The sequence below is a fragment of the Trichechus manatus genome, unplaced genomic scaffold (assembly GCF_000243295.1).
Source record: "Trichechus manatus latirostris isolate Lorelei unplaced genomic scaffold, TriManLat1.0 scaffold00058, whole genome shotgun sequence".
Classification (NCBI taxonomy): domain Eukaryota; kingdom Metazoa; phylum Chordata; class Mammalia; order Sirenia; family Trichechidae; genus Trichechus; species Trichechus manatus.
This window is the reverse complement of record NW_004443994.1, coordinates 7,428,787-7,444,712: the sequence shown is the minus strand read 5'-3', so window position 1 is coordinate 7,444,712 and position 15,926 is coordinate 7,428,787. Positions and strand designations below refer to the sequence as shown.

At 48.2% G+C, this 15,926-nt stretch overlaps 1 protein-coding gene and 1 long non-coding RNA gene across 2 annotated transcripts in view; one reads left to right on the top strand and one right to left on the bottom strand.

The window, feature by feature from the left end:
• Positions 1–6,754: 6,754 nt before the first annotated feature.
• On the bottom strand, positions 6,755–10,153 carry LOC111820991 (uncharacterized). The gene is made up of 3 exons (XR_002824474.1): positions 9,973–10,153; positions 7,943–8,241; positions 6,755–7,318 (listed from the first exon to the last, which is right to left on the bottom strand). It is a non-coding gene; the product is annotated as an uncharacterized LOC111820991 (long non-coding RNA).
• A 3,012-nt stretch (positions 10,154–13,165) lies between these two features.
• The window catches only part of GFI1 (growth factor independent 1 transcriptional repressor), a 9,336-nt gene continuing 6,575 nt past the window's right edge, over positions 13,166–15,926 (top strand). The window contains exons 1-3 of the mRNA XM_023733346.1: positions 13,166–13,377; positions 13,683–13,865; positions 15,707–15,924. Of these exons, the coding sequence (XP_023589114.1) occupies positions 13,263–13,377; positions 13,683–13,865; positions 15,707–15,924 (516 nt within the window). The 5' untranslated portion in view covers positions 13,166–13,262. The remainder of the gene's footprint in view (positions 13,378–13,682; positions 13,866–15,706; positions 15,925–15,926) is intronic.

Sequence of the window (15,926 nt, the reverse complement as noted above, 5' to 3'; positions counted from 1 at the left end):
TAGGCCCAAATTTAGACAACACCAAATAGCTGCATTCTTAAGATTTAGCTGGGAGTATAATCTCATCCTGTCATCCAACGTTTATGGGAGAGGCAATTTTCAGGGAGGATTATTGAAGCATACATCAGTTTATATACTTTTTCAGACAATCTAGTCTAAAACATTCATGGATTAAACCAGGTCAGTAGACAGCTGGTACCTTGCTAGACAGAGCCTTATTTTCCTATAGTTTTCACAATTTGCATTTTGGTGGGATATCAACAATATATACTTAGTGTTATGAGAAACAAGCATTCTGGCTGTACTTCTTCCAAGACAGATTTTTTTCATTTTTCTGGCAGGCCATGGTATATTCAATATTCTTTGTCAACAGAATAATTCAAATGCATCAATTCTTCTTCAGTTTTCCTTATTCATTGTCCAGATTTTGCATGCATAGGAGACAATTGAAAATACCATGGCTTGGGTCTGGCACACCTTAGTCCTCAAAGTGACATCTTTGCTTTTTTTTTAACACTTTAAAGAGGTCTTTCGCAGATTTGTCCAATGCACTACATCGTTTGATTTCTTGACTGCTGCTTCCGCAGGCATTGAATGTGGATCCAAGTAAGATTAAATCCTTGACAACTTCATTATTTTCTCCATTTATAATGATGTTGCTTTTTGGTCCAGTTGTGAGGATTTTTGTCTTCTTTATGTTCAGGTGTAATCCATACTGAAGGCTGTGGTCTTTGATCTTCATCAGTAACTGCTTCAAGTCCTCTTTGCTTTCAGCAAGCAAGATTGTGTCCTCTGCATATCACAGGTTGTTAATGACTCTTCCACCAATCCTAATGCTGTGTACTTCTTCATACAGTCCAGCTTCTCGGATTATTTGCTCAGCATACAGATTGAATAAGTATGGTGAAAGGATACAACCCTGACAGACACTTTTCCTGACTTTAAATCACGAAGTATCCCCTTGTTCCTTTCAAACGACTGCCTCATGGTCCCCACGAGCACAATTAAGTGTTCTAGAATTCCCATTCTTTGAAGTGCTATCCATAATTTGTTATGATCCACAAGTCAAATACCTTTGCATAGTCAATACAGGTAAACATCTTTTTGGTATTCTCTGCTTTCAGCCAAGATCCATCTGACATCAGCAATGAAATCCCTCGTTCCACATCCTCTTCTGAATCCAGCTTGAATTTCTGGCATTTCCCTTTCTGTGTACTGCTGCAACCATTTTTCAATTATCTTCAGCAAAATTTTACCTGTGATATTAATGATATTGTTTGATAATTTCCACATTGTGTTGGCTCACCTTTCTTTGGAATGGCTGCAAATATGGATCTCTTCCAGTCAGTTGGCCAGGTAGCTCTCTTCCAAATTTCTTGGCACAGATGAGTGAGCACTTCCAGCATTGCATCCGTTTGTTGAAACATCTCAACTGGTATTCCGTTAATTCCTGGAGCCTTGTTTTTAGCCAATGCCTTCAGTGTAGCTTGGACTTCTTCCTTCAGAACCATGAGTTCTTGATCATACGCTACTTCCTGAAATAGTTGAACATCAGCCAATTCTTTTTGTTACACTGACTGTGTATTCCTTCCATCTGCTTTTGATGCTTCTTGCGTCATTCAATATTTCGCCCATAGAATGCATCAATATTGCAACTCGAGGCTTGAATTTTCTCTTCAGTTCTTTCAGCTAAACCACACTGTATCCCCTAGTTCTTTTCAAACCACTACCTCTTGGTCTATGTACAGGTTCCGCATGTGCGAAATGTTATCCATAATTTCTTATGATCCACACGGTTTAATCCCTTTGTGTAGTCAATAAAACACAGGCAAACATCTTTCTGGTATTCTTTGTTTTCACCCAAAATCCATCTGACATCAGCAATGATATCCCTTGTTCCACATCCTCTTCTGAATGCAGCTTGAACTTTTGGCAGTTTTCTGTCAAGGTACTGCTGCAACCTTAGAAGTGAGGATGGTTAAGACTTTGTCTCACATAATGTGGACATGTTATCAGGAGGGACCAGTCCCTGAAGAAAGACATCAGACTTGGTAAAGTAGAGAGTCAGCGAAAAAGAGACAGACCCTCAGTGAGATGGACTGACACAGTGGCTGCAACAATAGACTCAAATGTAACGATTGTGAGGACGGTGCAGTACCAGGCAGTGTTTCATTCTTTGAACATGGATCGCTATGAGTAGGAATCAACTCAATGGCACCTAACAAGATGAGAAATAACAAGTTTGTTTATCATTTTAAGGATGTGTTCATTTCTATCCACAATAACCACTTTTTAGAATCCCAGAGAGAGTGTATCTGATCTTGGTACCAAGAATAGTTAATAGTAACAGTTATTCTTAACTTTATGATTGAAAAAGAAAAGAAAGCAAACATTTCCACCTGTTGACTGTCTGACTCCCTCCTCAGAGAATTGTAGCAAAAGCACTGAGAAGTCTTGGTTAGAGAAGTATCATGGAAGATGCCAAAATCAAATGCCCTCCTACAATCCAAACTGCTAAATGCTTCCCAAACCTGAAGCAAAAATGTCTTTGGGAAAAAAAAAAAAAAAACAGCTCACATTTTTCTGCAACTAGTAGAATATTTTGATTCTTCAGAATCCTAACCCCAGTCTCATTATGTGAGTCTCTGATTTGTGGCAGAACCTGTGCAGTGGGCTGACTGGTCAAAAGAAAAGTTTCTGTGTGCTGAGCCAAAAGGCCATCTAGAGGGTAGGAGGGAAATATGCTTCATTCATTTATTCTCTCCTTCATACGTCTTCCCTGCCACATCCACTTAGCCGTGGGTTGAAAGAGAGCAGAGACTTCTACACTCACCTCTGCACCACACACGTGGTATGGTGCATAACATACAACCAGTGCTCAGTAAGTATTTGTTGAACTGAATTGTGTGGTTGAATCTACAAACTCCTTCCTCCTTTGGGTCCACTGTGCCTGCATTGGGCTTTCCATCTTCCCAGCCTCAGTGGCTGCTTTTAAGCTCAGCCTTCACACTGGTCACCCTCAGGTTAACATTCTGAGCCAGAGTTGATTCTGGTGCTATCCCTGGTGTCTCCTTTTTGCCACCAGGATGTTCTCTCTTCCACTAGAGAACAAGTGACTGGGAGGCACACCGACAAATTCCTAATGTGGACAGAAACCCTGCTCATTCTCTATCCAATGGGAATGGGAAGGGTGTGTGTGTGTGTTTTTCAAAGCTCGAATGAAAGCTCATGGTTGCCCCTTATTAAATTGGTCTGTGAGTGAAAACAGGGGAAGGTAAGAGTATTTTACAAAGAGGCAATGACCCTCTGGCACTCCTCTTCCAGCCTCAACTTGGAGGAACGGCTCGATTTGATAGGCACACAGACAGTGAGCATTGCAAGTGATCTCGGAAAGCCTAGAACCCAAGGCCTCCTTGAGCCTCGGAGGTGAGGCCGAGTCTCTCAGGTGGTAAGTCTGACTGGGGATGTCAAAAATCCATATTAAAATGCTTCCTGGGAAGTTCCTAGGTGCTGTCCAGAGTAGGCAAACTTGCTATCCACACACTGTGGGGCCCCAAGGCCTGCTACCTGGAACAGGCCCAGGGTTCGAATCAGACCCTGTCCTCTGGCTATATGACCTCGGGAAGGCAGACTTCTCCAAGTCTGTTTCTACAAACTTTTTATCAGGATGGTTAGAGCTAATGTATGAAAAGGCCTCTTATAGTGTGTGCAGCAATAATAACTAACACTTAGTAAATGACAACTCTATGCTTTACATCTATTAACTCATTGCATTTGCGCAACAACCTGTGAGGTAGATGCTGTTACTGTAACCATGTTTAGAGATAAAGAAAACTGAGGCACAGAGAGGTTAAGGGACTTATTTAAGGACTCACAGATAGTAGGCAGTGGAGTCAGAATTTCCAGACTATAGAAACCTGGCTCAGAGTTGAGGCCTTTAATTACTATACTCCATTGCCTCTCGGTTACTATGGCGTTTATAATTTAGCTTGGCAGGAGTGTACATTATTATACTCATTTGGGAAAATAATTTGTCAGTATGTTTTCATACCTTTTGATCCAGTAATTCCACTTCTGGCAGTCAATCCTAAATAATCCCGCATACAGAAAAACACAAATGCAATTTTTCAAAAATCACAGCATCATTTATATTAGGGAAAGGGGAAACACCCCAACAATCCAATAAAAAAAGAGAATAAATAAAATCACAACACAGCTTTTAAATGGATTATTATATAACATGATCAAAATATGTAAAATATACATCTAGACGTTTTTATTTTTTAAGACTGGAAAAAAAACCTCACCAAAATGTTAGTGGTTGAACTAAGGTGATAGGATATGAAGGGTTGGTTTTTTGTTTTGTTTTTTAATATACTTTACAAATGTGCTATCATATAGCTTTGCTGCTTTCAGTAACATATTTGTTTATTGCTGTGTTCAGGCCTTCTGATGAGCAGCATGCCAGGTAAGCCCACATGCTACGGTGATTAGTTGGGAGCTGTGTAGCAGGAGGTGAGGGAAAGCATTCCTTCTCCCCCAACCCTGTCCTCACAGCCTCCTAAGCCTATGAAAGGCACATGACTTTTGTTTGGCTCAAGGCTCTTCCTCCCTACTGGATGTGGAACAAACAGTGTGGTTTGGGGGAAAGAGACAAGATTTGGAATCAACAGATTTGGGTTGAGGTCGAAAAGCTGCTAATTACTGAACCTGGGCTACTTAAACAACTGGATTCCTTATTCATGAAACAAAAATGACCAGCCTTCCCTTCTCTTTCGTGAGGTCCAGGACAGCAGGGCACTGGAACACACAGTGGGCTGCGTCTGCCTGCCACCACTTCATGCTGTCCTTCTCCCGGGATTTGCCTCTCTGGGGCCAGCCTGTGGGTGCTTGTGTGGGCTGGTCCTCCAGCCTCGTGCAGACCGTGCAGACCGCAGCCAGCCTGAGGTTTCCCGGAGCCTCGACTCCCACCTTACCTCTGGGTATGGGTGGGACATTCCCTCTGGGGAAGCTGTGTTTTGTAAGTACTTTTTTAAAGTTACAATACATAAGGCTTACTGTTTGAAATGAAGTGTTTCATCTGGGGTAAGGCGAAATGATCATCAAACATCCTGGAGGAAATGATGAAAAATTCAGAAGAAAAATAATTTTACATTTTTCTCTCTCATTACATTTTCCATTCACCGAGTAAAATCTACTCCTTTTTTTTTTTTTCCATAAAGGTTCACGTGGGGTCTGTTTCTATGAAGAGTCATATCATGCAGCCCACACAGAAGATGACACTTTATTCAAAGTCAATCTGTTCTTAGGAACAGTGTAAAAATACATATGTGGTGAGGTTAACAGTTTTCTTATTTGAATTCTGGACACCAAAGCCCCCTCTCTCTTCAGATGCTTGAAATCCTTTATATAAAAGCTTAGTTAGAAAAAATTGTGACAGTAATAGATTGTTTTATAATTTTGACAAGATTCAAATATGTGTATTCAAAATACTTATTAAAAGACAGTGGTGCTTTTCTTCATTTTGAAGAGGTTCAGAATGTTAATATGAGATTGGGTCTTACTCATAGTGTAAACCAAACCAAACCCAAACTCATTGCCACTGAGTTGATTCCGACTCATAACAACCCTCTAGGACAGAGTAGAACTGCTCCATAGGGTTTCCAAGGCTGTAATCTACGGAAACAGACTGCCGCATCTTTCTCCCGGGGAGCGGCTTGTGGGTTTGAACCGCCGACATTTTGGTTAGCAGCTTACCCACTGCGCCACCAGGGCTCCTCTCACAGCATAAGTCTTATATTAATTTATTTATTTGCAAATTTCTCCTTTACCTCATTTCCCAATTTTTGCGTATGCTGGTAAAAAAAAATTACTTTCCATAAATGATGACTTTAGACTTTCCATAAATGATGGTACCATCAAATCATACTCTGATTTATGTTCTCATCTGGATTTTATTTTGATGGTCTGCTATTTGCAAGAGTAAAAGGGAGACAGTTATATTATCTAACATTTGAGCTAAGGCATGACACATTTTATTTTCCTTAGATTCATACAATTTAGAAAAAAATATGTAACTCTTACCTGTGTCTGACTACACCCACCAAGACAGTTAATCCAAAGTAAAAAATTAAATAATTTGTTAATATTGTGAGGACAAAACTATGGCAAAATATGACAGGGTGTGGTCACCATCTAACAAATAACTTTTTGTGAAAAAAACAAAGATCAGTTCTATGTCTCTGTAATCCAGGTCTAACTTTTCCCTAGTTAATTTTTATAGTTTTTTTAACTATTTGCTAAGTGATATGAATTCTTTTGTCTTACGCATTACATCAACATGCTATCCCAAACACCTTGGCTATGATATGTATCAAGAGCCATAAAAATATTCATTGTTGGACTCAGAAATTCTATCTCTAAAAATATAACCTAAAGAAATAATTTAAAATGTAGGAAAAGCTATATCCAGAAAACTGTTTATTGCGTTACTTAAAATAGTGAAAAATGAAAATAACTACTAATACAGGAGTGACTGAGTAAATTATAGTAATCTGATTGATAGACTTTTTTTACAGCAATTAAAAATGATGAAAGATTATATAGAAGATGATTATAATTTTTATTTAAATAATTTTTACTATAAAAATAGTTTATGTTCAATTAAAGAAAATCTGAAAAATAGAATAGGAAGAAGAAATATAATTATACTATTCAGTGAAAAGGGCAGAATACACATTTATATCTATGGTATTATTGCAATTATGTTTTTTTTTTAAAGAAGCAGAGCAAAAAAGACTGGGAAGTTATTTTACTGGTTTTTTTTTAATTATCAGATTATAGGCAGTATAATTTCTAATGAAAAAAGTGTATTTTAAAAATAAAACACCACCCTCTTATAAAGAAAATCTCATCTGCCTCCTGTGATTTTTTTTTAAGCTCTGTTTATAAAACATGGATTTTACTTTCAGTGTGTCTCCCACGGCTACTTTTCAACAATAGCTCATGTTATTTCACACGTGGGAGGCATTTCCTATTTTAAAGATGGGTAAACTAAGGCCTGAAACAAGTTAGTTATTCATGTAACTTCCCCCAAGTAAATCCAAACAATAACTAGAAATGAAAACAGAACTTTGATTCATTTTTCCCTGAAATTTTGATTAAAAAAAGAAAGAAAAGCTGAGTCCCTGCAAATCACTATAACTTGGTTTACTTATGCAAAGTTGAATGAACTGAAGTGGAACATGGAATGGGGAAGTTAAACCAGGACAGCCTCACTTGGAGCATTCATTCTTCGATTCTTGCCACTCAGATGAACCTGTAAAGAATGGAAATGAAAGGATTGTTCCACAGTCTTGCAAGGTATGTACTACTAATATTCTGACTTTACAGATTAAGAAACTGAACTAACTTTCCCAAGGTCACAGGGCTAGTAACTGACAGAACAGAGATTGGCACCCACATCTGACAGTCTTCAAAAAGCCTGAACTTTTCCCCCTCCTGTGAGGATCAAATGAAGCAAAGAATACAGGTACGCTGGGGATGGGGGCATCCGACTCTCTCTGGGGCTTTGGAATCACTAACTCTTCCTGTGCCACCCCCCCCCAATAGAGGAGAAATCATGACTCTAAAGCTCTGTGAAAACATAAGCAGAGGCTGGCAATGTCCAATTACAATTTTCTTTTTAAAAATGTCTCGTATCTTTTGTTGTAAGGAAATTCTGATCTCTGAGACACTGCTTGAAATAAATGGGCCACTGGCCAGAGCTTAGAAATGTTTGCTATATGAAGGTCATTTAAACGGTATTTGGCATCTACAGATAGACTACTATTGTTATTAATAACAAGGTTAGTAAATTACTGACAAAATTAATAAATTTAAAGTTATTTTTTGGAAAGCCCCTATTTATAGAAAATTATGCTCAAGCTTACAGTCTGCTTACCATTTACATCTTTCAGATTCAAAGAAATATTTTTTGGAGGGGGATTCTTTCTTGCTTTTAAAAATGTGAACTTTGAGGGGGGTGTCTTATTCTCTTCACTCTCAGCATAGTTGTAAATTAGAGATAGTTTTGAAGTTGTGGGAAGTCAGAGGTAGGTTCAGTGTGTTGAGTCGTGACCAGTCCTCGCTCTTCGACGCTCCTGGGTAAGTTTCTTAACCTCTCTGGACCTCCGTTCTTATCTTTCTCCTCTGCCCTCCCTCAGTGTGGGAGTACCACTATACACCTGGGAGATGACCTCACTAGTTAAAAAAAAAAAAAAAAATTAATGTGTATTTATTTATTTGAATTGGTAACACATCCACGTGGTCCAAAACATAAAAGATATAAAGGGGGATTCGATGCCATCTCCCTCCCACTGATGTCCCTGTCCCAGTTCCCTCTCTCGCTGATTTTATTTTGCAAACTTAAAAAGGGAGGGCAAGCAGCAAGCAAAGTGACTAGATTTAACCTGAATTAAAGGGATTTAATCTAAGGTGATATTACTCAAGGCGCTTATTTGCTTCCCTGCAAATCCTCCCCCAAGTTTTCCGAGACTTCAAACAGCAACACTCGGCTCAACTACTAAATAGTCACAGCACCTTTTCAAGAAATTTTGACTTTGAACTTGCTAATGTGCAAAGGAAATGGTTCAGCCATTTCACTAGAACTTAGTTGGTAAGAAATTATCTTTTGTCCCTTTTATCATTTTCTTTTGAAATTTTGCTTTTTTCTCTTGTTGAATAGGATAGAAGGGAGTACAGGAAAGGTTTGTTTTGGACTTCTTTGATATTTTTATATCCTAGGTCAGCACAAAGGACATAGAAATAAAATCTTACCAAAATGCACCAAATTTCCCTTCAGTTAATTCAGTATATCCTTCCGCGTAAGACTGTTTACTTCTACATTTATAAAGAAAGGGTGTATTGAGCAGATGAACCATAGTGTAAGGAGGACAGCCCAACACTTAAGATGTGTGTCTTGCCCAGTGTCCGGCACACAGTAGGTGTATAGCCAATGGTGAATAAAACGTCTAATATACTAAGCATGCTTGAAGCACTTGTTATGCAATCCAAATATTTTTCGCAAATTTTTAGATATAGGATGCAAATTTAAAATATTTTTTTTAAAAAAACATTATTTTAAGAGCCTTAAGGACTTTTCCACGACAATATTGGGTTAATCTAAAATATGGAACGTTATTTTGCAAGAACTGGGCAACAACACTCCCTTCTCCGTGTATCTGACATTGGAGACTCACTATGCACGAAGTAGTTATCAAACTCTAACTCAATCCATTTAGAAAATAACATAATTACAACGATATCCCCCACCCCCAGGAAAGGGTTTAGGCTTTATGTATAGACAACAGTCCACAAAATGTGGGGTCACGCCGTATACAAACGGTCTAGTGGAGGTTGCTGCATTTCTTTAAGAGTACGGTTTTAAGTTTTTTGTTTTGTTTTTTCCCTGTTCGGTTAATATAATTAATTAGTCAGTTAGTTAATTCCATTCACTCATTTGCTCAGTCCACAGACATTGGTTAAGAGCCTACCAGGGATTTAAAGATAAAGATCTAGTGCCTACCCTCATGGAACATACAATCCAAGTCAAGCTTACTTTTCAATAAGCATCCAAGTTGTGCCTTGATGGCGCTTTACTACTCCCCCCGGGACCAGGTGCGTGAGTAAGACCCCAGGCGGCGGCGGGAGCCGGCGCCCGAGGTCCAGCTCTCTAGTCTGGCGAGGCAGGGCGGAGTCAATCGAGCTGCCACCGTCGCGGTCCCCACACGCTCTCTCCTACACCCCCTTTAATTTCGCGGCTCGGACCACCGGAAATCAGCAGCTGGCTGAGCCGACTGGGCCGAGTGCGGCCGAGTGCAGCGCGGGAAGGGCGCGTCCGCCCGCCCCGCCGGGCGCCCGCGGGACGCGCCGCCAGCGCCCTCTCCGCCGGGGGCTCGGTGCTCGCCCACCTCTTCCAAATTTAACCATTACCTAAATCCGAAGGGAAATGAGCAAACCTCTCGGATTGGGTGTCAAGGTATTTTCAGCCTTGTTGGGCGTATTTATCCCGAAGTGTTTCCACAACAAGCTATTTCGGGGCCGCGGGACAGGTTTCTCTCTGCGGACACCAAGGCCACTAGTCGGGCTCCAGCCCGGCGGCACCGCGGGCCGATGATTCACGGCCCTGACCCGGGGGCGGCTCACCCCGAGCTTGGGGGTGCCCGAGGCCGAGGAGACGGAGAGGCCTCTTCGGAGCCGAGCGCCCCCACCCCCCGCCGCTTCAGTCAATCTGTGTCCTGAATCTGTGACTTCTTCTCGCTGCGGAAGTCTCCCAGGAGCCAAGAATAGTACATTTTCTTTCGAGTCATTTCTTGCGCCTGGGTCCCCCCACCTCTCGCCGTCTTACAGAGAAAATACGAGGAGGGTCGCGAAGGGGCGCCCCGGACGCCGGCTGAAAAGCCGTGCCCCCCCCCCCCCCCGCCCCGCCCCTCGCGACCCAGTCCTTGCTCAAAGGAGGAGCCCGGCTGGGGGTTGGGAGGCAGGTCTGAGAGGGCTGCTTGAGCTGCTCCTTAACGCTCAGGAAGTGAAGCTGGTGTGGTTTTTTGGGGGCTGAGCTCTGGAGGAGTTTAACAAAAAAAAAAAAAAAAAAAGTCAGAAACAGCGCGGTCTCTCGGAAAGCAAGACTCAGTTTGAAAACTCTCGGAGCGCCGTGCCCGCGCCCTGACCCGCAGGTAGGTCCGCTGCGCCTGTTCCGCGCCTCCTGACCTGGCGGGGGCGGACGCGGGAACGGGCAGGGCACCGGCGCTGCGGGGGCGACCAGATGGCCCTCTCAGGTCCCCACCCGCTGCCGGCCGCTGACAGCGCGGGACTATGGGTCCAGGAGCGACCTGCGCGGCGAGGCTGGGGGTCTGGAGCAGGGGGCGCGCACCAGGCGGTTTGGTTGTTCGGCAGGGAGCGGGATCCGCCCGGGAAGGAAACATCTGGTGGCGGAGGCTGCGGCTGCTGTGCTCGGGAGGCCGCCCCCTCCGCGCCTTCAGCTCCCGCCATCCCAGGCACTGACCATGCGGAGAGGCCCGGCGGGCCCGCGTGCGCTGAGGGGGCCGCCCCGCCCCCGGCTGCCAGCTGCAGTGCGAGGTCGCCTTCCCACGCGCTCAGCCAGCGGCCTTGCCCCTCCAGGAACCGCTCCCCGCCAGGGCCCGCACGGCTCGCCTATCAGCAGCACGACCCTACGCGGCAGCTGGGCCCTCGCGACCTCTGAACCCCGTTTTCCTTTTCCTCTGAGTTTCATGGTTGTAAGGAATTGTTTTTTTGCGTTTGTAGCGTCTTGTTAAGAGCTTGGCTACTAACCAAAAGGTCATTGGTTTGACTCCACCAACCGCTCCTTGGAAACCCTATGGGGCAGTTCTACTCTGTCCTATAGGGTCGCTATGAGTCAGAATCAACTCGATGGCAAAGGGTTTGGGTTTTTTTTTGGTTTAGCGTCAAATTGTACACCAGAGGGGATGGCTCCCATTGAGGCACTGGGACAACTGAAGCAGCAGAGCCCCGCCTGCTGCATCCCGAATCCTTCTGAGGCCCCGACCCTGGGAACATCCCGGACGGGAGCGGGCAGCACCCTCACCCCTAAGGGGCCTTCTAGCGCTTAGCGGGACACGTCGCTGGGGATGTGCCCAGCCCTCTTTTCTCCCAGGCCTGTCGCCTACTCCTCCCCTAGACCGAGAAGGGGACACAGTAGGGCGTGGAATGTCCTCCAGGGACCGAGCCCCTGAGGACTCAGTTTGAGCCGGGGGCTCCAACCAGCAAACGCAGACTGTGTCCGCATCCTACCCTGGGAGCCGCGCGGCTCGGAGTCCGGCAGCCTAAGCCGCTCGAAGCCGGAGGACAGGAGGTCCTGCCGGACACGGGGTCCCCGGCCCCTTGTTCTGTCAATCAGCTGAGGCCACAGAGAGCTGCTGTGCCCGAAGAGCCTACAGCTGTCATGTGAACCCGGCTCGCATCGCCTTCACCCCGGGAGGAAGGCAGATTCGTTTTCCTCAAACCTCCTCAGCCGCTGGGTCCCACCTCCGGAGGTACTTCGGAGCAGAGCAGTACGCGCTGCCCCGCCTCCCTGCCGGGCTCAGGTTTCGACCTGGGATTAGGTGAACTGATTGGGGGTTAATGAGAGCGATGCAGGAGGCAGATCCCTCCCGGGCTGGCGCCCCGACCCTGGCTCTCTAGCCACTGGAAGCGCAGCTTGCGCGTTCGGGCGCCCTTCTAGTCTGCTGAAGTGCTTGTGCTCCGCAGACTCCGATACACCGCGCGTTCCTTAGCCAGCGCGCGCAGATCCGGCTAGACTTCCCCAAGACAAGGTTTTTGGCCGGCAGAACAGAAAGTGCTTTTTCCTGGGCCCGGGTTTCTGAGGTCTCCATGGTCTGGGATGCCTCGAACCGGACCCTGCCCGCGCCCGCTGCGCCCACGCCTCCGGGGCCAACATTTTCCTCGCATGCGGCGCGAGTGCGGGGCGAGCCGGGATCACCCGACGCGAGTTCCTCCCAGGACAGAGTTGGTCCTCTGCCACCACCACCCCCCTTCCTGTCCCTTTGCCCTCCCGCCTCCCTGCTCCGGCCTCTGCTGCTGAACCCCGCCCTGCGGTCCTGCCTAGTGCGGTCCTGCCTAGTGCGCCCCGCACGCTCCCCCTCCCTCCCGCCTGTAGCAGGCCCTCGGAAGCTTTGACTCCTTGCCTCTTCCCTGTCCTCGACCACCGACTTATCCCTGGGTGCTAAACTGATATGCACGTCCCCGCCCTGCGTCCCCAGCCCTAAAGGAGAGCCAAGCAGGAAGTGAGTGGTCGAGTTGGGGTAACCCGCCCGTTGGAGACTGCGGCTCTCCAGAGGGTTTGATTGCCCGAGCCAGCTTTGCGAGGAAGGGGGAGGGGCCGAGGGGCGTGGGCAGGGCAGAAGGAACGGGCCTGAGCCGCGGGCCCCATGACGGGTTTTACGGCTGAGCTGTGGCGGTGGCGGCGGCGACAGGCTCGTGCCACCTGTCCGAGTGCCACCTGGTGAGCGTGGCGCAGTGGGGCCAAGCCCCTCCTCCCGCGGTCTCTCCTCGCCCCTCCCCGGCCGGCGCTCTCCCTCTGCCTGGCTGCCCAGTCGCCAGGCCTGGAGGGTGCAGACCCGCGCTTCCACCCGGTTCTCCTCCTCTCAGGTCTCCTCTGGGCTGGGCCTGAAGTAGCTTTCGGGTGATCCCGGGCTGACAGCAGCTCCAGGGACTCTCGGAGTGGAGCGGGAGCGCTCCGAGCCACCATGCCGCGGTCGTTCCTGGTCAAGAGCAAGAAGGCTCACAGCTACCACCAGCCGCGCTCCCCAGGACCTGACTATTCGCTCCGCCTGGAGAATTTGCCGGCGCCGGGCCGAGCAGGTGCGGATTGTGAGCGGACCGAGAGGGGCTGCTTCCAGGGATGCCGACTCTACGCCCTGCCACACCATTTCCTTGGAAACGGGAAGGGCGGCCCTGACACCCCCTTTGCTGCTGTTTTTGTTTCCTACCCTCCGGGTTCCTCCCGGGCTTGTTACCTAGGTGCCTCGCGGCCTCTCTGCGCCAGCCTGGGGCTCCTGACCCCGTCTGGGCGGGAAGGGAAGGACGCACGGCTGCCACGGTTCGGGGGGCGCCACTTCGGAACCCTCGGGCCCAATCTGAGTCTCTCCCCCGCCTCCTCTCCGCAGACAGCACTTCGAGCGCGGGCGGGGCGGAGGCGGAGTCCCGAGGCCGTGTGTCCCCCGAGTCGCAGCTGACTGAGGCCCCCGACGGAGCCTCCGCGTCCCCTGGCAGTTGCGAGGGCAGCGTCTGCGATCGGAACTCGGAGTTTGAGGACTTCTGGAGGCCTCCGTCGCCCTCCGTGTCTCCAGGTAGGGACTCGTTGGGAGCTCCTGGGGCGGGGGTCTCGGAGGACCCCACGTTGCGGAGTGAAATGGTGCAGGGTTAGACGCGGAAATGCTAACTGCACCGCAGAAGGTCTTTCCGGGAGGACCCGGCTGGTACATGGAGAAAAGGGCCCCGTGAGGGAGGTATTCGGCTTCTCTGTCTCTGGGACAGTCCCAATCTGCCGTCTCCATCCGAGGCGGCAGGACCTTGGCCGCTCGTCCCTAACATTTGTTTGCGCCGAGCCAGCTCATGACAGAAAACGAATGAAACTTCTCGACCCGCAGCAATGTCGACATTTCGTTTTCTGACGACAGACCGTTGTTTAGAAAGAGCTAGAGCCCCAGAATCCAGACCCCGACCCTCAAACAAACCGAGACTCGGGCAGTTTGAGCGAAAAGCGTCGCTACCTTTAAACATTGCGTTCGATCCCGCGGCGTTGAGCCTGGCAGAGCTGGGTGCCAGGCGGGAGGGAGGGGTCCAGGATGAAAATCTCAGTCCCCGGCTCGGTCTTCGCTGGCGCAGATTGGGAGGTCTGTTCATTTTTCGTTATCCCGGGTTGGCCCAGCCTCGGGGACCAGCCTGCTGGGTTTCATTTCCAGCCAGTAGTCAAGCTTCGAGCAAACAGAGCAGTCCTAAACCGCTATGGATAGGGAAGAGTCTCGGGTCCACGCCGGGATAAGGACTCAGACCAGCCGGATTCTGCGGGTTATCTCCAGGTTGCATTTACTAATATTGAAGACATCCCCACCCCATGTCACACCCAGTGCATAGACTTGGCTGAAGCCACACATAGCTCCAGAACCTGGGAGTTCTTACTTGCCCTTTATTACACCGTCCCGCGAGGACTGGGGAGCGCCAGAATCCTTCCGACGGAACCTCCGGGTGCAACCTCTCACTCAAGCGGGCAGCCTGGACTGGAGTCTGCGCAGTGTGTGTGTGAGTGTGAGTGTGTGTGTATGAGTGAACGGATTTGTCAATGCGTATGTACTCAGAGAAAGCACACTTTGGGTATCTGGCTTTAGCAAAATTCACGTGGTGGGGGGGCATCAGGACGCGGATTCGGAGAGTTATTCTGCTTGCAGGTGGTGACGAAGCCTATTAAGTGTAAATCATTTTGTGCAAAATCGGGATTTTTTTTCTTTCATCAAACCATGACAGGGATGGGAACGGGGAGTATTTGACGGCAGTTCAAATCCAAAGCCCCCCTCCCCCTTCCGCTTCCCCTTTGCTGCCTGCACTGACACTTAACAACTTTGAGGAATTTTAACGCCTTCCAGTTTTTTTCAGACAGATACGTCTCGGCTAAACTGGGGCTGCATTTTATTCGTCCTCTCCCTCTCTCCTCACTGATCCTGGGAAAGAAAAACATGTAGAGGCCAGGAGAACGCCCGCGCTGGGGGCAGGCGAGCGCAGTCCAGGCTCAAACGGCCGCCGCCTTGTCCTCCCGCACAATCCAGCTGACAGCGTTTGTTGAGCACAGACTGCGAGGCACACGTTTCCCTACTGGACCGCCAAGTGCGCAGGTCCAGTCACAAAAGAGCCTCGTAACGCCGCCGAGCCCTTCCTCTGCCTCTTGCACAGAATTTACTTATCTCCCCACCCGACGTCATCTTATTTATCTGTTTGCTGCTCTGCCGCCTCCAGTGACCCGCAAGGCCCCGGGGCTAGGCCTCCGTTGACTCCTTGGGGGGACCCTGGCACCTAGCGTGGCGCCTGGCGCACCGAGTGCTCCACAAGGAGTGGGTGACTGGCAGCCAGCAAGCACGCCTGATCCGCAGACGCCGTGATCATAGGCCTCATCGGACACCCTCTTGTGCTTCCGCAGCCTCGGAGAAGTCGGTGTGCCCGTTGCTGGACGACGCCCAGGCCTTACCCCTGTCCTTCAAGCCGTATTCGTGGAGCGGCCTGGCGGGTTCTGACCTGCGGCACCTGGTGCAGACCTACCGGCCGTGCGCGGCCCTGGAGCGTGACGCGGGCCTCGGTCTCTTCTGCGAGCGCGCCCGGGAGCCAGGCCACCCAACCGCGCTGTATGGCCCGGAGCGGGC